This window comes from Centroberyx affinis, unplaced genomic scaffold (genome assembly GCF_046629955.1).
Source record: "Centroberyx affinis isolate AG114_WGS23_722 - 3 ecotype Tasmania unplaced genomic scaffold, CSIRO-AGI_Caff_v1 ptg003958l_1, whole genome shotgun sequence".
Classification (NCBI taxonomy): domain Eukaryota; kingdom Metazoa; phylum Chordata; class Actinopteri; order Beryciformes; family Berycidae; genus Centroberyx; species Centroberyx affinis.
The window spans coordinates 465,001-487,976 of NW_027281780.1; the positions used below are offsets into that span (position 1 = coordinate 465,001).

The 22,976-nt window shown below is 41.4% G+C and overlaps 1 protein-coding gene across 1 annotated transcript in view; it reads right to left on the reverse strand.

Annotated features, from left to right (window-relative positions):
- Positions 1–22,976, reverse strand: part of myo3a (myosin IIIA) — a 66,990-nt gene that overhangs the window by 35,602 nt on the left and 8,412 nt on the right. The window contains exons 2-5 of the mRNA XM_071541785.1: positions 18,968–19,102; positions 10,553–10,657; positions 10,262–10,361; positions 3,919–3,995 (exon numbers count right to left, since the gene is read on the reverse strand). Of these exons, the coding sequence (XP_071397886.1) occupies positions 3,919–3,995; positions 10,262–10,361; positions 10,553–10,657; positions 18,968–19,102 (417 nt within the window). The remainder of the gene's footprint in view (positions 1–3,918; positions 3,996–10,261; positions 10,362–10,552; positions 10,658–18,967; positions 19,103–22,976) is intronic.

A 22,976-nucleotide genomic window follows, 5' to 3' on the forward strand; every position in this document is an offset into this window, starting at 1 on the left:
TGAATGCCAATTAGCACTATGTGTCAGCTATAACTGAAGTATGAAATTCACCACTTTTATATCCGCATGTTCAAAGCAACATGAACCAACTAACAGAGTACCGAATTACAGGTGTAGTGGACAAAAACTGCAAAGTTAGTGGTCTCAAGATGGAGCGTACCAACTGTGATAGATAGACACTTAACAGGATAGGTGCTAAACACCACAAAAACTAAACACTCAAAAATTACCACAGAAATGAATCAACACCTTCACAAATGTTATATTTATGGCAGGGCTGCTATTCAGAAACCACTTGCATCCAAGGCCAACACACAAAAACGCATAACCTGTTGTAAGCAGCACAAAACCTGGAGCCCTGAGGAATGGAAAACAGTAACATAGTTTGATAAGTCGTCTTTCACTTTTATTCCTACATCTAGACTGGTTTACGTTTGGAGAAAGCCAAAGGATGCTGTCAACCCACAGTGTTGCCAACTGCTAGGAATAGTGGATCTGTAATCAATACAAGCCATCTTGTGAGAGTCATTAGATATGATGATTGCTCTGCATGGTCGTATAATGGCCGAGGAAGCAGCCATTTTACAGAATGAGGTGCACCCTATGGCGCAAACACCGTTCACTCATCATGTTCCCTTATTCCAAAATGATAATGCCCTCATGCATACTGCTGAACAAATCCCAGAGTGGTTTCATGAACACTAGGATGAAGTCAAACTCCTTCCACGGCCTCCCAAATGATGAGATCTGGACATTATTGAACCTTTACCGGACGTTTCGAGGCAAAGATGAATTTTACTTCCTCTATCCCTCAAAGAACTGGAGGCTTTCATTTTTGAAGAATGGTCCAATATCCTTTTACACACAGTTCAGGACTTGCATGACAGCAATTGAAAGTGGAAGGTGGCTCTACTCCTTATTAGGTACTTAATATTCATATATTGTTAGGCGTTTCTGTTATTCTGTCAACCCCTGTACATGCCCATGCCCCCCCACACACACACTTACACACACACACAGAGACAACAAAAGAGTGATGCACACACACAACACACTAAACAAACATCTGTAATAGAGTAATATGTCATTTGCAGAGTTGTCCAATATCAGATGGGGAGATTATGGATTGTACCACAACTCAGCCAGAGCTACAGTCTCATCATCATCTGCTGTGGGCAATATAGCACACATACACACACACACACACACACACACACACACACACACACACACACACATACACACACACACACACTTAGCCAGACACTTTCATCAGTGTCAACACAGGACACACACATGCTCACACACACACAGACAGTCTATCATCAACATCCTTAGGGCAACATGGTACCCAATCAACAGTATGAATCTGAATCTCTGAGTGAGCGGGAGGCACACACACACACACACACACACACACACACACACACACACACACACACACACATACACACCGTCAGTGTCAAATATCTTCAATCAATATAATTTATCTGGTAACATGGTTCTCAATTGTCATGTAGTTCTCAATTGTCATGTAAGGTGCTTTATGTACATGCACATAATGCCAAAACAGGCATAAAATCGTTGTCAGTTTGCTAATAAGAGATCCAAGAAACAACAGCACACACACACACACACACACACACGCACACACACACACAATTGTACCCTATATGTCTACACACCACCGGCTAGGAATACAGGAAAATCAATCTGTTAAATCTATTCCCATTATGCACAAAAATGTTTTGAGCTACTTATACAACTATCAAAAGTGTATTCCCCAAAGAGAACACAGCCTAGGTTTAAAATGATCATCACTAAAATAAATAAACATTGCATGCAGCTCTGGTCAAAAATGAAACACGTCCAACAATTATAATAATGTGCAAACATCGCTGAACTTACCCCACAACTCAAAGTGAAGTTAAGTGAATCCTCTGTAGTAACAGGTAAGACTAAATGTGCTGATATATCCTCTAGAATATCCGTCTTTATGAACCAAAGCTCAAAACAAATAACCAAAATCTTTTTCTGTCATATTAATTCATCCTTAAAAAAATCTCACTCTTGATTCCCAGAAGGCATCAACAGATCTTCCAACCTAAGGCTTCCCAGTCTAGAGACTCCACCTTGGCCTCTCTAGCTCTCTCTAAGGACTTTCTTCATGACCATTCATGATGCATCTTACTCAAATCAGATTAAAATCCTTGAGTCCTGACCAGAATACGTCATGTACTGTATATGCTAATTCATTACAACAATTTGCAAAACATGCAAACCACATGTAAAAGAATCTTTTTTTATTTGGCAAGTCGATTTGCAAGGTTATTCTAAGCAGGGCAAGTCAGGGACAGAGTACACACACACTGGGAGACAAGGCATTTAAAAACTAGTCTAGGCACAATGTTAAGGTAGTGTACAGTAGAGGAGTATAGGCTTACCCAGTTTCCCCACAGGGATCATTAATGTTTAATCTAATCTAATCTTGATCAGTGTAGAGAGTAGGTGTGCAGAGGGGGGGTTAAGGGACGCCAGAATTTACTGTTGAGACTTCTGCAGGCGGTGTGGGCCGAATTCAATGAAAGATGAATGGGAAGAGTCCACTTGATAACCCCAATGACAGTGACCTGCTCTCACCCATTGCCCCTTTAATCTAACATCCAAGTTAGCCTTCTGCATAAATGCTAACTCTAATTATTACACGGCTTTGTTGAATACTCAATTGTGATTCTAAGGGCTTTTATCTCTGAATAACAGTCCGCTGTTTCACATTAAATCATTTCACTCTGCAGTGCAGTGTTGTGCCAAAATTTGTTTCCCTGAAAAATCTGTTTCCTCTGTGGTGTCCTTGTTTTGTCCTCGATGTGCGCTTAATAAATGACAAGTTGACTAATGTATGGCCCCACAACTTCTTAGTAGAATCAACGGACACTCGTGGCTTGAGATAATAAGATCACAAACAAGCCGGATCTCCGTTCATTACCAGGCAACTAGGTAGGTTACTTTCTGTAGGCTACTTTAAAACTTTGTTTTACCGTTTGAAAAGCCAGTGGGATTGGAAAACAATCCACAAAAATTGAGATGATTTTGTTATTTTCTTCTCTGGCATGGAATTGAGGAAATTGAGGACACACTGCCAGGGGAAACATATTTATGGGGGAATTTTGGCACAACAACGTCTTGCCAGATTTGGTTGCAGTTCTGCTACAGTGGTGACATGGATGCTATAGCTACAGACTTTTTTTTTTTTGGCGGGGGGGGGGGGGGGGGGGGGGGAGAGGTTTGAAAGCTTGTCATTTTTTTTAAATTTCAAATCAATATTTCGTGCCTAATGAGTAATGTCTTTGGTATTAGCTGTGTAGCAAGCAGGATAACGTACAAGGAGCTGGTCATTATCCCAAAATAAGCCCCAACAACGTGAATCAAACCTTGATGTTAAGTGATCAGCTCACATTATCTCTTACACAGCACAGGGGATCGTCACATCAGATCTTGTGTATTGGTAGATGCAGAAATCAAACACTTTACCCAATCACACATACAATATGGAATAATATATACAACTATATAATATACAACTAATATTCCTATCATTGAACCATCATGAAAAGCACAGGACAAAGGGATGTGATTGCAGTCACTTGTTACAGTGAAATATTGGTACAAAATTATCACTTCTGAATGTAAGCTGTTTCTGTTGAGAGGGTGCATGTACTGCTAAAGCACTGAGCCATGATTAAATATGGGAAACGAATGATGGAGGCTGTCCATTCAGTTTTCTTCATGAATATTCTATTTGACAGCGTTATCTCTCTGATTGTTATTAACTATGGCCCATTGGGATCTGCTCCAGGCTAATGTAGTGGAAAGAGAAGGGTTGTGGGAGCTTTGATAGGCTTTAACGGCATACTGTACCTCTGGAGCCATCCAGAAGGGGGTTCCCACTGAGGTGTTCCTCCTCAGACGGGTATTTGTCAACTGGGCTGAAACACCTGCAGGGAAGAGAACACACACTTCATTTTAGCGAGACTTTCAGGACATGTACTCAATGGGGATAATCTACACTATCTTAATAGCTTCCTTGATATTTTTCAAACAGAGAGCCGAGCAGCCGGTAAAAGTGATGATCTATCAAAAGGAAACAGTGAACAGTAAACAGCGGAGTGCTGCTCAACTTATTGGCTGAATGGATCTCAGAGCCTTCCTGTACCCCGCTGATAGAGCTGTCACTATAGCGACAATGAGGGGGGGGAAATGCACACATGCACGTGCGCGCATACACACACGCCACGCCAGGCTGCAATGGCTTTTTCTGCCAAATGATAGATTGCTTTGAATCACAAATACTTATGTAACCCCCAGGTTAGGGCATTTCAAGAACAGTATTTGAATAGAATTCAACTGTAAACAAGCGCTGGCAGTCGGACACTACATTTCACCTTCCCTTGGATGAGATATTATGTATCTGACTGATTTATTAGGTTAGCTCAATTGACATATCTACCTGTACAAGAAGAGGACAAAGTCAGGACAATCAAGTCTATGGAAAGACATTATTTTAAATTCAGCAGAAATGGGAATGCAGAGAGAGAGAGGGACAGAGAGAATGGGTGCATGTGCCCTTATGTGTGTGATATTATGTGTATGTATGTGTATGTGTATGTATGTGTGTAAAAAGCTTGACAAGGAACATGCTGACCCACAGTCGTGACTGCAGTCCAGTCCAGACGAATCAATGTTACACTACGCTGTGATGTATCCCAAGGCTGGCTCAGCTGAAGCAGTGGCCAACACACAGGAGCAGGAACCATGACAGAGGCAGAGCCTCGAGACAAAACTGGCTATCAACAAACAAAGCTGACCTATTGATACATGACTTGCTACTGTGAACCACAGAACATATAGTTTGTTCCACCACATTTTGATGTGAAAATGAATCACATAGTTTCTGCAAAACGTAACCACCTCATGTTCTAGCAGTCAGAATTGTACAACCTCTGTTCTTTCAAGCCTCTAGGAAATGGAGGTAATTTGGGAAAATGCCACAACAAAATGTCTAGATGCCAAAATGTGTTACAATTCTAGAGCCAATTTGTTTGAAATATGAAACATGCGTGCATATGCAGTGTGAAATGCTCTGTACAGTCTAATTTGCAATTTAAACGATTTTAATTGCATGCACGATGCAAAAAAGAACTATTCAAGATAAATATATTTTCAACAGCATATTATCAACAATTACTCTTTATGTCCATTTTGTGCACCAGTTGTTTTTGGACGACTTAATTCCCACTGTGGGTACAGTACAGTGATACAGGATGGGTGAGGATGGGTTAAAGCCAGCGGTGTAGTGCAACGCCAGGATGAGGAACGCAGGAGAAAAAAACTGAAATTCTCAACGGTTCTGTGGCAAACATCAAAAGGGATTAGACTAATGCGCAGGAGGGGATATACATAGGGTTGACACACACACACACACACACACACTGTACACACACACACACGGTCACACACACATGCTGTAACCAAACCGCAGTACTACAGTCACACATCAACCCACATTCTCATAAATTAGCAGAACAACCCCATAGTCTTACATGCATGCAGGCACATACACACACAAACACATGCTACAACCGACACACAGTCACACATCAACCCACACTCAACCCACAATAATCCGATCAAACTCCTAGTTATGTTACACACACACATGTCTGCTACTTTATCCGTATATCAGTGTGTGAGGGTACAGTCTCACAAAGAGCCCCCCCTATAAAAGCTCCCACAGCCCCTCTCTTTCCACTACATTAGCCAGGAGCTGAGCCCGATGGACCACACTTAATAATCATCACAGAGATAACGCTGCCAATTAGAATATTCATGAAGAGACTGAAAGGACGGCCTCCATCATTCTTTCTCTGCTCTTTTTTGGGTCCGTCTCTTTGCAAGTTTTTTTTCCCCTGCTGGTGATGAGTCACTGCGGGGGCTTTATCTTTTCAGCTGCTTAGTGTAGCGTGCGCCCCTCCACATGAAAAACCATTAGTCCCAGCGTGACGCAGTGTAGCTTCGAGCACGTCTCTTCCGCGCCCCCCCCCCCCCCCCTTTTTTTTTTTGCTTTCGTCACTATGGCTACGTTCACACCGCAGGCCAGGCCTTCGTGTTCAATCCCGAATTGCTGCTCAAATCAGATTTTTTTTGGATGACGGGTCCTATCTGTTCTCAGATGTAACCCATATCCGATTCGAATATGAACTGACAGCGATGTTGAAAAGACCCGCGCGCAGAATAACAATAACAAAACATGTCACCTCCATTTTTGTGCCTAAGCTCTCTATGCGGGTTAGGCCGGCTAACATGGAAGGGACTCCAGTGGGCCTTTGCTCTTTGAATGCTGCTAAATTCTTGTGCAATTCAGCGACAACTTAATCAGCAGATGATGGTGTGAGCAAGAAAGAGAAAAATGGCAAAGGCAATAGCCCTTGCTTATTCTGCTCGACTTGCTGCCACCTCAGGTGAATGATGTAAGCTTTACTTATTGTCATGGAAACACTGACAAATTCACATTTGAGCATTCAAAAGTGGGTCAGTTTTTTAGTGTTTACACTGACTGGAGAACATCAGATCTGTGTCACATATTAGGGAAAAAATATCAGAATCGGGACACTTTCAGCTGCAGTGTGACGCCTGCCTGGCGTCGCTTTGCATGAGTTTGTTTTAAAGAGCAAGAAGAAGGATGAGAACCAATAACAGCCCTCGAAAACAGTGAATATGCATTCAAATAAAATAAGCTAATGGAAATTTATCTAGAAACTTTGTAGTTAGAATAGTGGAGCGGGAATAAAGTTTCAAAGTAAAACGGTTCCTGTTCTGTGCCGTAAAGCAATCCAGCAGGCACACAATGTAAAATGCAGTGTAGAGGTCAGGAGAGGCAGTTCATCTTCTTTACAGTAATTATACTAATGTCTCCAAATTAATGTGGTAATGATTTTATTGATTATGCTACACCTTTAAATGTAATTACTTCCTACCTGGTTATCAGGCAGCTTCTCTCCGAACAACATGCACATGAGTACAACATGAGTTCAAACTCTTCTCCCTGTTACCTCTCAGGGTTTTCATGTAATAAATTCTTTCTCAAGCACAGTTCCATAGATACTGTACCCTCCCTATCTTGGACATTCATTACAGTTTTAGCCACAGAAGCACCAGATACTTGATAAGATGTGCTAAAGTAAACAAGAATCTCAATATCAGTAGAAAAAGTTAGATGTTATTTGTGATGCCTGGATCCCAATCACATCAAATAAATAGCCTGATATGCCCATTATCTTCTGAGACCGTAAAGCCTATCGCAGTGTACCTGAATCCGCAGTGATAGGGAAAGTTTGTATTCATTCTGCAGCAGCACAGATGCCTTTGACAAGAAGAGATTTAAAGTAGCCGCCTCTGTAGCAGATTAACGTGATGGCAGGGTGACCTAGTAGTTTGAGAAACCTTCGCATCTCATCCCCCTCTCCCTCCCAATCTTCCCTGTCTCTTTACTGTATCTATCAAATAAAAGACAAAAAATGTCCAAAAAAATAATGTAAAAAAATGCATGAAATGTTAACGTAATGTACCAATGCAAAGTACACCTGGGCCGTTCTGGTTTGCAGACTTAAATAGTGATTAAGTATACTGTTACCAGCAGACTTTTCACATAGAATTACAGTATATTCAAACAATACTTCAAGGCCAAACTACAAAACACTGCAGATGAAGTCAACATGTGTCTACTTTTTCAACAATATGAAATATACTTTTCAATTCTGTAAAATATTTACGTTATTTACAGTTAGGAGGCCCGAGAAGGTCACACAGCAGCAATGCATTATGGGAGATCTTAGTAGGTCTAGTAACACAACACAAAACAACACCTCACGCCTCCACTGGACCTACAGGCATCACAGACTCCGGCTGTTTCAAGATGTCTATCATTTTTGTTCAATTCGGTGACAAACCAACGTCATGGGCCAGCTGCCAGCAACCTGCTGGTTCAGCCAAAAATGCATTATGGGATAAGCCACCTGGAGACGCCATGAAGCCAGTTAGTTGTGTGCGGGTTGAGCCTCTCTTCTCCACATCGCTGCTGTGTTAGGTTATCGCTGTGGGAAGGTGCTCATTAGTTACATAATAGGTTGCATGATGGAATTATTCAGATCTGTACGGCGTATTTGTACACACTAATTATGCTAAAATCAATCAAAATCTGTTTAAACTGTTCCCTACTTGACCTGTACAACAACATACTAGAATCTCATTAGTACTGTTGAAATCTTACACAAAACATTTCTAGATACTATCACACACGTTCCAAATATGTACGAGGAGGGTATCTTCATTTTCCCAAAATATCTTTTCCCCCGGTGAAGTCACTAGGCTTGGCTCGGACAGCTGAATTACAGAAGATGTATTCACAGTGACATTTAGATATTTAACTGACACTCTTACCAAGAGGGACTTATAATGAGTGATCAGTAGAGGCTGAATGTCTTTCTCAAGGACACTTTGACGGCACACAAGGCTGCTGATGGACACACCGGCTGTTGTAGAGATCAAACCTGTGACATGCCAATTATGGGAAGGTCCCCATAACCACTAGGCCGCCCATTCACATTCACAGGCAATACCATCTTGTGCGGTGACTTGACTTTCCTGCTGTGAGCCCAGTGATTTCCTGCTGACTCTGGTATTGAAGGAGCTGCTTTAACTTTGATGTGCTGTATGAGTCATCGCCATGTCTACTTTCACAAACACCCTCTCTTTTTTCATCCATGGGGTCTGCTCTTCCTGTCGACAGTTTTTAAAGTTTCATTCCAAAATACTATATCCAATTTGAGAAAAAAATGTTGCTTGGTGGTTTTTTATCAGTACTTCAAATACACAGATGATTGTGTAAAATGCTTATTTTTTACATAAAAGTCTACAGATAGCTCATAATTTCCATAATATTTCCAAATTGAACTGGCAGAGTGGGTGTCATATTTTCCGTAAATGCCAGTGCTACACAACACTGGCATTTATGGCAAAGCTGCCATTCAGAAACTATTTGTAGCCAAGATGAACGAACAACAACGCATAACCTGATGTAAGAAGCACAAAACCCACAAGTAATATGATCTGATAGGTCATCTTTCACCCTTTTTTCTACATCTGAATGGGTTTACATTTGGAGAAACCAAAAGAGTGCATTCAATCAGCAATGTCTGTTGCCAAAGAATATGAGGCCATTTTACAGCGGTACTTTTACAAACGCTATTCTCTCATATTCCAAACTGAAAATGCCCTCATGCACACTTCTAAACAAATCCAAGAGTGGCTTCACGGGCACCAGGATGACGTCAAGTGCCTTCCATGGCCTCCCCAATCAACAGATGTAAACAACAGTGAAGTATTGGAGTGCAGAGTGTGAAATAAATTTCCTTCATCCTTCAAAAAAGAAGTGGAGGCTTTCCTTCTTGAAGAAAGCTCCAATATAAAAGTTCAGGACTTCTATCACAGCCTTCCAAGGAGGATTAAAGCTGTTCTTAAAGCAAAGGGTGGCCTTACTCTTTATTAGGTGCTTGATATTCATATATTGTTCAGTGCTTCCATTATTGCCACCCCCCCCCAGCTCTTCATAGCATGTTTCATGCTTAGGTAAAGGCTTTTAAGAGAAGCCCACAATTAGCAGACTAAATATAAACCTACACACATGTTGAGTGGGGATTTTATTTGTAATGAAAAGAGGCAGCTGGTTTTTCAGCCCCTGAAGAAATGGAATGAGTCATCCCTGGAAATAGTCAGAAACACTCTGCCTATCATGAGCTTTCTATCCGGGCGCTGGTGTGCTGCGCTGAGGGCCTCATTTGGTTAAGAAAACCCAAAAGCAAATCAGCGCTAACACGGGGTGAATAACAACAATGTCCTCTGCTGTCTGCGGCAGAATGGGAGAGATATTGTGTAATGGAAGTGTATAATGGTCTACCACCTCGTCAGGCCGTGCAAATGTATTCCACCCACTCAAAGAAACTAATTGGTGGCAAATTTCGTTTGGCAGGCAATTGAAGGTAATGGATTTGACCCATCTACAGAATCCACTAAGTATAGAGACGTAACACGCTTTCCATCAAGAGAAAAATGACAATACAAAGAAAGAAATAATGTTACTCCTTCTTTGTCTGTCATTTTGTCTGTCTGTGGCTCTCATGCACGCATAAACAGACACGCTGCCTACCAAAGTCCACGAGTTTGATCCCTCCATGCGTGGTCAGCAGGATGTTATTGCCCTTAACATCACGGTGGATGGTCTTGTTGACATGCAGGTGTTGGAGGCCCTGAATGAAAACAAGGGGTTAACAGCTTTTTCTGACAAGCACCTGCCTTTCGAAAACCACCCGGTTTAAATTCACTTGTAGTTACTTTTCATTACAGCAATTCATTCAGGAGGAGGTTGTTCAATTGAGCTGTACAGTATGTCATTGTCTCCCCCACAGCCATTCACATCCATTCAAAAGGCCAGACTCACCATGAGGGCCTCATGCAAGATGTAGGCAATAATGGCTTCATCCATTCTGTCTCCTCGCTTCAGCATGCCTTTGGCCAGATCTGTCACCGAGCCGCCGTTGCAAAGCTGCAATAGAAAAAAGCCACAAAGAAAAGAAGACAATGGGCTTTAACCTGTAAAAACTCAACATGAGTCAGCAGCAGCACACTCTGAGCTTATACAATATGCTGAAAACTGGGGCATCAAAGGTACGCATAATTTCATGCTGAGAAACAGCGGTGGATGAAACCTTTCTGATCAGAAGATTTCACAGGGAGAAAAGGGATGTTGAGAGTAATTCCGTCAATCTTTAGCGGCTTATCTTTTTGAGGCAGCTTAGTGGGAGGTGAAAATCGTGCCCATGGAGGAAATGTACGTTTTCTAAGCAGGGTTTAATCTCCACCGTGATGACTAAGCAGAGTAAACATTAAAGATGTACAAATCATGGCCCCTCAAATCAAGCACATCCTCCTACGTTCTGAGACAATGCCAAGGTTGGTACAAGAGATTACCCCAGTTTATAGGCCAAGATTTTGCACTGGATATGTCCCAGGATTAAAATCAGCAGTGTGACACAAACATGGATGGAAGCCTTTTGGATACCACAATGGTTATATAGAAAATAGATATATTGCAAAGGGATGGTCTTGCCTCACATTGCAGCAAAGGTTTTGCTTATTGTGTGTGTGTAGAGGTGATTCTTGCGGTATACTGTGGAGTCTACAGTCAATAATCTGTCTCGGAAAATTACAGAAAATTACCCTGTGTGTTGCCTAGGCAACAATAATACCCCTTAATTTGGGCCTTTCTTTGTTAGATACCCGAAGTAAACGGAAAATAAAAAAGCCACTAGGTGTAATCCACTGTGCTGGAGGCTGATAATGAACATAAATTGTTATGTGTATGCACAGTGCTTGTAAACCGTTTAACATGTAAATATGTCTTTTGTTACACAATTGCTCCTTGTGTTGCCAATATTTTGCATTTCAACACACATCTTTAGTTCCAACTGCATGCACACAAAACCAAAACATTTTGTGTCATCAGACAGGAAATTTCCACCGTATGTACTGAACACTTGTTCTCTTATAATCAGACTCATTTCCCGCACTTGTAAATTGAAAGCTTAATTAGGCAATAAACATTCAGTGGTGTGTGGTTATTGAGGGTGAGAATCACTCCCCTGCAGCGACCAAACTGAAGAGATTGTGCAACACTTATCAGAAAGAGAGGGTTACTAATAAGTAAGTTATATACCACAGCATTAATACAGCTGTAATGTTTTTCAATACGCATTCAGAACGACAGGCTATTGTACATGACAGCGCAGCATGGGGCCCGACAGTGCAAGATGACTTCAAACACGGCTGTAGTGCAAACATGTAGATTGATACAATAGTGGCATTATAGCACAAACATAATGTCTGTGGTTGTGTGTCCAATTTCCAAGATGGGGCCCCATTTTGTCATCTCATTGTAATTCTACCCACAGGGCTTGATTGCCATTGTGGTTGTTTTGCCACAGCGTTTCGGTGCTATTTACTGCAGTTAATTGAGCTAACCGCAGGAAGCTATAAATTGCTTCTTCCACTTACAGCTTACAGCAAAATCTTTTAAAATGGAACAAAACATGAAAATTGTTGAAAATTGAAAGTTGTTTTAAATAAAGATAAAGCACATCATGACTTGATATGTTACCATTGTCAGTGTTCTTTTTCTTGTTAACTCAATCCCATTGATGAAATGAATTGTGAAGTTTGTATAAAATACATTACATCGATGGTGCACTGACTGTTATGTAAAATCAACAGAAATGACTCCTCAAGTAGCAGGGTATTAGACACAAGAGGTTGGAGGATAGTCTAGTCTTTGACCTTGACAAAGCTATGGCATAAGTCTCCAATGCTGTGCCTCAGTCTGTTTTTCTATCTGCCTATCAATCTACCTATCCATCAAAAACCCAGAGGGCTGTTGCAGGATGGATGGTATGTATCTCAGCTGCCACATGGGGAGCTTAATCACTGCGGTGAAGCCCCTTCTCTCTGCTATCGGACGTGCAGACACACTGCAGTTAAGCAGAGCATGTCGCGGAGGCTCTGCAGACAGCACAGCCGAGCCTGACGTCAGTCCACATCACTGCTGGGATCGCCTGTCATCATTAAATTACACGGGGCAGACAGTCAAATCCATATTAATGAGCGCTCTGTTGCCCTAGCATTAGCTGAGCTAAACGTTAGCGCTCTCACCTTAGCCGCAGTGTTTGCTTCCAGAGAGCGATGCTTAACATGAACATTAATTATTTCAGACGTGGTGAAGAGGAGTCAGACTGCTGCAGGGTGGAAACGATGGATTAAAGTTGATATTCTGTCCCTTCCATAAACTTCAGCTCACCTACAGATATTTAATAACAACAAGCTTTAGGTTTTTGTACTCAAACTTTTCCATGGTCTTACCATAGAACAACCAAACCACTGACTGCCATCAGACTACATCACACAAATAAACTATGAAACTCATGGGGCGTCCTGATAGCTCATGCCATGTGGACACAACGCTGTGGGTTCGAATCCGACCCAGGACCTTTGTCGCATGTCTTCCCCCTCTCTACCCCAATCTTTGCTGTCTCTCTCTACTTTGACCTAACTAATAAATGCCAAAATGCCCTAAAAAAATCAGTTCATTTATTTATATAGCCCTTTATCACAAGCATGTCTCAAAGTCTTTACAGAGAATGAGACTAGATAACTGATCAACAATCAGTTGTAGAACAGAATGATGTAAGACAAGCACAAGGAAGCAGAACAAAGCACAAAAGCACAAACAATAGCAAAAAAGTAAATCAAATAATATCAAAATCATTGCCAAATTGTAGAGGTAATGGGGCTATGGTGGGGCTATAGGAATGATGGTGTAATCCATTAAATATGTAAATAAAAAAATAAATAAACGGCTATATCCAAATTGGTCAAGACTTTTTCCTGTCAACATAGATTCAAATTCATACTGCACACTTTACTGAGGACCCGGCGAGAAAAACTTTAATGTCTAATATGGACCTTCATCCTAAATCTCACATTTATCACTTCTGATTACCTTCAAGTTACCTCACTGTTAGCTGCAGACAAGGCATCATCATAAAGGAATATAGCGTTTGTAGATGAGAGTCAAAGCCAATTTGACCGGGTGCCATCACAGCTAGTGACAACATCAAAAAGAGAAGAAGAGATAATATACTAATCTACAAAACACATGACTAATAATAGGGCTTCCTAATACATTCAAAAGCAGGTGCATCTATCGTTTGTATGAATTTGCGTTTTGGCAAGATGAGAACCGGAGATTTGCATGAGACTGGAAGAAGACCCAACGACATGTATATAAAGTCTGTTAAGACTGATCACATCTTGTATATCAAATGAGCTTCTACAGAACTATCAATTTTCAAAGAATAAAATGAATACGTTGAATATGGAGTAGAATATTCCCCAGTACAAATTAGGTCAGGTGCTTGTTTAGTCATGCAAATGAAAGGAGTCGATCAAAGACAGGTAAAAGAAGTGGATGAAACAAATGTAAAGATGAAACAAACGGGGTTGTCCCCTCACTCAGTCTGGAGACTCTACGGTTCCCATTCAAACACACAGGTGCTGACTTATTAGCCAACTATCTTTGATGCACCTTCCCTGCAAATATAAATCTGTCAATATTCTGTATTTTGCTTTTTCGTCATTATATTGTAAATATGGAGTTGCATCCTGTCTGTGCCACTGAATATGTGTGTGTGTGTTTGTGTGTGACACGCTGGATCTCCTCCAGGGAAAAGCACTCCTTTTGTTACTGCGACCTTATCGTTTACGCGGGCATAATGGCTGAGGTGTCTGCTTTCCGGCACCATTTATTGGAAAGTCCTAACAAACAATACCATTTTAAACCTCATTGTCAATTAATGACTATAGAGGCTGCGGAATGAGGACAGGACTGGACTGGACAGAGACTAATAGGGGGTAAATGAAGGCAGCAGCGCTTTATTTTTGACTTTGAGAAGGTATCAGACAAAAGCCGCTATGGTAAAAAGACAGAGGACAAAGGAAGGGGATGAAAATTAATTTCTCTCCTGTTTTCATTACACTGATTTAATGATGAGCTGCGGTGGGCCGGTTGCAGATGTCTTTTCATGAATTGTTATGATACAAATACAACACAAATGCATCAGCGCGTTTTCACCTTGTCAGTTTATGTGTTAATTGTGATGATTACATATTCGATTGCAATATCTGATAATAGAAAGGAGGTGATAATGTTGATGGCAGGTGTGATAACACTGACATGTTCTGTGAGGTCATTCCCATTACTATCAACCCAATGTGTTGCACAACAGGTTCTGTTCAAAATGGAAATACCAGCTTATATGTGATGGTTACTGTAATTACTGTCATTATTATTAGTAGTCGTAGCAGTAGTGCTAGCAGCAGTAGCAGTAGCAGCAGCAGCAGCAGCAGCAGCAGCAGCAGCAGTAGTAGTAGTAGTAGTAGTAGTAGTAGTAGTGGTGGTGGTGGTAATAGTTGCAGTAGTAGTAGTAGTAGCAGTAGTTATAGTAGTAGCAGTAGTAGTAGTGGTAATAGTAGCAGCAGCAGCAGTAGTAGTAGTAGTGGAAATAGTAGTAGCAGTAGTAGTAGTATTAGTAGTAGTAGCAGTAGTGGTAATAATAGCAGTAGTAGTATTAGTAGTAGTAGTAGTAGTAGTAGTAGTAGTAGTAGTAGTAGTAGTAGTAGTAGTAGTTAAATTGTGGTTAAAAATCCACAAATAGGACCCACAGTACAATAGAGGCACAGAGTAATGCAATTTCAATTTACCATTAAGACACAGTGGCTTTTGATTTTTGCATAATGGATGATGAGATATGTTTTTTTTAAAATGAGGAGCTTTGAAAAGCTGATTAAAAGTTGGCTTTGATTTAACAAGTTCTTTGGATGAAACATGGAGTGACGAGAGCTGACAAATCAAATCAGTCTAAATCAGGATTTTTATTTCCAATTAGAGAATAAAACTCACTCCATTATTGCTATCTTTGAAGTATTTTTTTTATCATTCAGATTTGAGCCCTCTGGGCATCAGTGGAGCAAAATTGAGGAGTCATACATGAAAGCTTGCTCATCTCTGCCTACGTCCGCTATCATAAAAGAGTACACAACAGAGGCAAAGCCAAAAGCTCTCGGACCCCAATGAGGAGGCAACAAAGTGGAGGATGCAATTTGTGTGAATTCTGTTTATAATGAGCGGTCTACTGTCAATGCTGGGGAAAGAAAGGATCCTCTCATCAGAGCTAAAGGATGGAAAATTACAGTTTAGAAAGGAGGGACAGTAACCATGGTGAATGGCCACCTCCCTCCCTGCTTTCCTGTCTCTTCACTGCTAAAACCCCATGTGCATGTGCTCCAGTACACACACACACACACACACACACACACACACACACACACACACACACACACACACACACACACACACACACACACACACACACACACACCAGCCAGTTGCTAAACTGTCAGGCAGTGATTTCTGCCACAGGATTAGCCACCAGATTTAGACTGCTGGCCCCAGATTTTTGCATGGGAAATTTTGCATATATATTTATGCAAACCTCAGTCGAAATAGGGAGTAAACAAAGCAGCAATGCTGGCTCAACTCCCCTAAACACCAGACTTGCTATTGTAACTCATAGGAATTGTGTTCCACATAAACACTGCAAGGAGTCTGACGGCTGAAAACAATTGACACAGTGCAAAACTAACAATAGCTACAGTGCAAAGTGAGAACTAACTTATCAGATGAAAGCCCTTGGCAAAGTATTCAGGTCAGTATTTTCCTGTAATACAGTAGGTGGTCTGATAATTCAATATCTTAGATTCTGCTTGATGTCCAAGCAAAGTAATTATAGGTTCATTACAAAGGTCAGCAGGATGGACACTGATGAAAGGGGAAAGAAACACAAGCTGGAGGGGTGAAAACTATCTACTGGGCTAGCATAACACTGCTGCTGCTGTTGTTGCTGGGCCCACTGAGCTTGGATTACAGAAATATGGGCGCTCTGTCCTAGCACTGCTGCAGTTGTCTACCAAGTAATGGAAACAGGTAGGGGCAACACAATGTGGGACAGAGAAGAGGTAGATATGGTCATAACTTTAAAGGTGCATGCAGATAGAAAAAGTTTGTTCCCTGAGACAACAGATAGATAATTCACTGAAGAGTCAAATAATGAGTATGCAATCGGCATATTGGGATTGGAAAATGCACACAAATGAAAAACATGTGCTCATGTGTAGAGTATTTATGTGCAAACCAGTGGCGCAAACTCACAGGTGCACCCACAAATACTGCTGTGTGTGTGACTATGTGCCCTACACCAAAGACATTAAACACACAACATTTGGACCACATACAAGCTCTGACACTTTGCCGTGTGTGTTTCCTTATCAAAGCTCCTTGGGCTCGCTGACCGCAGTTACCAGGCGCCTACAGGTTCGGACCGCTCTCTATCAAAGCAGGAACACAAATTACATGGTCAGAAAGTCGCGAGGCAAAGAAACCCCACGTTCGGCACTGTGTCAGTTCTCACAAACACTTTCCTCTGCGGAGGTTGACCTCCATTACATGTTTGTCTGGAGCTTGACATTTCGAAAGGGCTACAGCAGGCGATGAAATATGAAAGATGGAGAACTGGGGAGCTGCAGGCAAGTCGTTTTTAGATGTATAGAGCGCAGCAGCACCAAGGTCGCTTTAGGGTGAACAACACCAGAATCCCCAAGGTCATTGGACGATATAAAGGGCTGGATAGAAACCAGAGGATTTGCAACCTCTGTAATGATAACCGTGTGGGAGACGAGTATCATATTTTGTTTGAATGCAAGAATGTAAACATAATTAATTATAGAGAAAGGTACTTGCCTAAGTATTATTTAAATCGCCCATCTATGTTTAAATTAATTTTGTTATTTCAATCAGATAGGCCAAAACTTATTTGTAAATTAGGAGCCTTTTTGAAGAATGTCCTTCCTCTGTTCAAATAATATTAGTTGTACTTCAGCCATGCCGTGTGCCATTGTTTTGTTATTATTGTATGTTTTGTTTGTGCTACATACCATGTGATCATGGTCTTGAGCCATATAAATAAATGAAATAAATGAAATGAAATGAACTTTTCAGTAAAATATCACAATTTTCAAGCGGAACTAGTCATTCCTGTTTACACCACTAGGTTCAAGAAAGTATGTGTTTTTATTGTCTCTAAGTAAAATGCCGCTGACTTGTTCAGTCAGGCAAATTTTGCTCCAGACTAAATTCATTCATCATTCTATTATCTTCATTCAAGACTACATTCAATCAACAATTTAGAAAGGATAGTGAATTGAGCAAGTTCAGAGTATAAGTGCTGCATTTTTCCACCTAACTGGAAAAGTGTTCCCAAAAAACTTGCATCATTAATAATGACTAGGCCTATGCTACAGCCAGTTCTGCACATCACCCAAACCACAGAAATCAAATAGACACAACAAGAGACATTTAAGCCTACGCTCCACTCTGCCAGGCTAGAGCAGGTGTCTAAACTAATTCACTGAGAAGGCCCATGCAGAAAACTGAAATCCCCGCTCTGCTACTCTCAGTCGGACGCAGGTAGAGCCCGCAACACGAGAGCTGCCCCCTCCCCCACCCACATCACCTCCATGATGCTAACTGGCCTGCTACCAAATCCCCCAGGTGGCCTAGACTGCCTGTGGTGGCTTAAACTGTTACATAATCCCTGGCCAGATTTGGTGACCACTGCGTATACCTGGTTAGACACGCTGCGTGAGGTACAACTGGACCTTTAATCTGCACTTACAAGCTCTTTGTCTGCCCGAGTATAACCCGAGTATACAGACAAATGTGAGTTTAAGATCTCAGCTGGATGTATGGAGTAGAGCTGAATAATTAATTTAAAAAAATTTAAATCGCAACATAAACTTCTGCAATTTACAAATCACAGTTAATTGCTTAAGAGAGAGAGGAGCGTCCAAAATGGATTTGTAAACAAGGTGTTTTAGAGCTGCAGGTAATCTTTGGTCCATGAATCAAGTACAGTATTGGTGAAAACCTTTCATCATACTCAAACTCAGTAAATCCTGCACACTAACATCTATTTTTTTTTTTTTACAAAATCACTTTTCTTTAAAAAAAATTAAGTTCTAAAAAATTTGACAAGAAAAACCTTGATGATATGAATCGCAGTTTAAATTGCAATTGCAATATTCTGTCAAATAATCGCAATTCGATTTTTTGTCAATATCTTTCAGCCTTAGTATGGAGCATGGCCAATACACAGTAGGCATTCTATTCAAATATAATGTGTGGTCCTACCTCCAGGACGAGCCATAACTGATCCCCACATTTCACATCCTTCTTGTAGTACATCCCGTAGAACTTGACGACATTGGAGTGGTCCGACAGAGCCTTGAGGATGTTGTACTCTGCTTCAATCTCCTCGTCAATATCCTGCAAAACAAGGACAAACATCGGTTAAAGCTGCACTTGGCAACTTTGCATGTCGGCGGTCCCAATGGCAGCGAGATGTCTGACAAAATTTAACTTCAACACCCAGAAATCACTTAATGTGACATCAGTAAACTGCACACAGTACACTCATGTTTACTAACCATGATCTGTCTGTGATCACTTTATACCAAAGGGAGGAGAGAGGAAAATATCTAATGTTGGCAAGTTCAGCTTTCTCTGGATGGAGCGTGCACTCGTTGCTGTTTAGGAGACAGTTTGTATTTCGCTATTAAGTTTTAATTCATCAGTTCTTGTGAAGTGTCCATACCCGACATCAGAATTTCATTTGGGTGAATAGCATGAATCTACTATAGGTCTTAATAGGAATTATGGGACGCTCTTCTCTGTTGCAGCCTCACTTAATGTGTAGGAGCCAAAATGGGTATTTATGTGTTTATTATTTGTCAAGGCTGCGCATGCTCTTTTTGGTTACTATCACTTCCGGTAATTGACACATGGGTGTGGTTTCACATTTATTTACCTGTTCACTTGTATGGCGGGAGTCTAACAAAGAGGGTGAGTAGGGCTCCGATATTTTCTGTTGACCGTCACGTTATGCTTTAGTTTCTGTTTAATAAACAGTCTGAAACGCATCCGGACTTAAGTATGATTTTGTTTGAACGCGTCACAGTAAAGAGCCTACTTAGCCTCTTAGCGGCCTATTTTCATTGAGTCGCTACAACATAGTCAACAGAAAGTAGCCGCAACCACGACACTACTGGATGGACGGGATTCTGCGTTGATTGATCGCAAGGACGCCTTGGATCTCGGAGTTTGGATGGAATGGAAATGGACATTGTTGGAACATTTGGACTGTTTTCCCCTCTTCGGCGTGGATTGGAGAAGCCACACATGACTGCTGCCACGGTGTAAAATCGCTTCTTGACAGCAGCGCATCACAGCCATCAGAAGCGGTAGGCTTGTTATTGATTCCTTCTGTGTATTTGTTGCAAGTTTGAACACAGTTTGGAAGTGCGGCCGCTTGTCCATTGGGGACTGTTGGTTTTGGCTTGTGTTGTGTGTGTCTGTTTTGCCGAGGTTGGCGCCGGCGGAGGTTTTGTGCTGGTTTGACTGTTTGTAACACTGTGGCTGCCGTACTCTGTTGAGTTGAAAAATCGCATTGCCGACAAGGTTGAGTTGTTGAGCTATTGTGAATGTGGTTTATCTGTGGCTGAGTGTTTTTTGATGAATTGTACATGTTGGAAAATGGCAAAATGAGTGACACAAATGAAGTGAATGATGAAATGGAGGAGAGGAGGCCGGTCAAGCTTACAACCAAAGCGTTGGCTTGCAAAATTGAAGCTCTTCAGAAGGAACGTCAATCAAATGTGAAGAAAATTAAAGGGCTCACACAAGAAATTAAAGAGCTTATGGAAAGGGATGAAAATGTAAAGGACGTGCAATTCAAACTGGAGAAATTGATTCAGCTGTATGAAAATGCAAAAGCAGCACATGGGTCAGTTATTGTATTGCTTCCCAAAGAGGAACAGGAAAACCAGAATGACTGGTTTAAACGTGTTACAAAGTACAACACAGATTTTACGGAGGATGTGAAACAATGGCTTTTTGAAACTGGAAGGCCCTTTCGGCAGACAGGTCATGTGACTGCAGATTTACCAATGGCTGCAAATTCAGACATTTCTATTTCACCTGAGGAGGCACCTGTCGAATTAAAGGAGAAAGTTCCCCACACGGATGCTCAACATGATATTCCCTCCTTCCAGTCAAACATTAAAGCAGCATCTGACATACAGGATGAAATACAACCAAGTGACAGCATATCAAATGTTGGAAGCAGGAAGGACAAACGAAGTTCTTCTGGCTCAAGCTCCAGAGTTTCAAGTACTACATCTGCACGTGTAAAAGCTGAGGCTGAAGTGGCTGCTCTTATTGTACGACAAAAACTGCTTAAGGATAAACATGCCTTGGAAGAACAGGAGGAGCAGCTAAGGAGGAAAAAAGAGCAGCTGAATCTGGAAACAAACATTGCTGCTACTATGGCCAGAATGAAGGTACTAGGAGCCTCAAAGGGATCCAGTGTTCGAAGTAACTTATCTAAAGTGTTTGATGGTATGGAGTCATATTTTGAGAAAGGACAACAGGAAAAGAAAACACTTAATGTTGAAGCAGATTCTTTTGTACCACAGTTGCAAGCCATGCATGCACATGGACAAATTCTCCCAAAGCACGGTGTTACCAGTCCACAAACACCAATAATAACAACCGCAGACAGAGCTGTAACTCAAATCCAGTCTCTCACCACAGCTCCCTTGACACTCCAGTCAAGCGTCAGAAATCCGGGTGAACATGCACATGTGACATCTCCAGCAACATTACCTGCTTCAAGCAACGGTGAACAGAGCAATATATTCTCGGTCATGGAAAAGCAAAATGAAATCACTGCATTATTAATCCAGCAACAGTGTCTCTCTTCCATGCCCAAGAAGGAGATTCAAGTTTTTGATGGTGACCCACTTCAGTACCAAACATTCATTAAATCCTTTGAACACAGTATTGAAAGCAAGAACAATAACCCCAGAGATTGTCTCTATTATCTGGAACAATACACAAGAGGACAGCCAAGGGAACTTGTAAGGAGTTGCCTACATATGGCCTCGGACAGAGGATTCAGGAAGGCTAAGGCTATACTACAGGAGCATTTTGGCAACGAGCATAAAATTGCTACAGCTTATATGGAGAAGGCTCTTTCATGGTCGTCAATAAAACCGGATGACACAAAATCTCTACAAGCATACACCCTCTTTCTTAAAGGATGTTGTAATGCCATGGAAGATGTCAACTACATGCATGAGCTTGATATGCCTGTTAACATGCTAGTCATCATAAAGAAGTTGCCCTACCGGCTGAGAGATAGATGGAGAACTATGGCCTGTGATTTCCAGGAAAAATACAATCAAAGAGCTACCTTTAAGGATATGGTGGATTTCCTTGAAAGGCAAGTGAGGATTGCAACAGATCCAGTATTTGGAGACATCAGAGACACTCCAACAGTGAGCAAAGATGTAAGGAGGTCCAAGTCACAGTCTCATCCAAGAATAAAAGGAAGTATCTTTGCTACCACTGTGACAGTTGCAGATAAAAAAACTGATAAAGGAACTAAGGAAAAGGAGAGTTTGTCTGCTGTGAAGTGCTGTTTGTTCTGTGGAGGTGGACATGCTTTGGAGATGTGTCTACAGTTGGAAAAGAAGGCACATAGTGAGAAAATCGCTTTCCTAAAGGAAAATGGAGTATGTTTTGGCTGTCTGTGTAGAGGACACATCAGCAAAGACTGCAGAAAGCGACTCAGCTGCAACATATGCAGTCTAAAGCATCCCAGAATGCTGCATATCCACCAAAGAAAGAAGGAAATGGACAAAGAGCAAGCAGAAATAAAGGAAACAGCTGAGGACAGTGCCGTAGCCTCTGTTCAGACAAGTGGTCTTACTGGGGCCGGTGAGGATAACTGCAAACTCTCAATAGTGCCTGTACAAGTTAAGGCCAGGAAGGGGAATGCTACAGTGCATACTTATGCATTTCTCGACCCAGGTAGCACTGCATCATTTTGTACTGTGGGACTGATGAATAAGCTTAATCTTCAGGGAAGAAGATCAAATATTCTATTGAGAACTATGGGTCAAAGGAAGGTCGTTGAAACCAGCATCGTTTCAGGCCTAGAGGTCGCTGGACTGGACAGCAGCGATTTTTGTGATCTCCCAAGCATATACACTCAGAGGACTATGCCTGTGCACAAAGGAAACATCCCACATCAAAATGATATCGATCAGTGGCCTCATTTGAGGAATGTTCATCTACC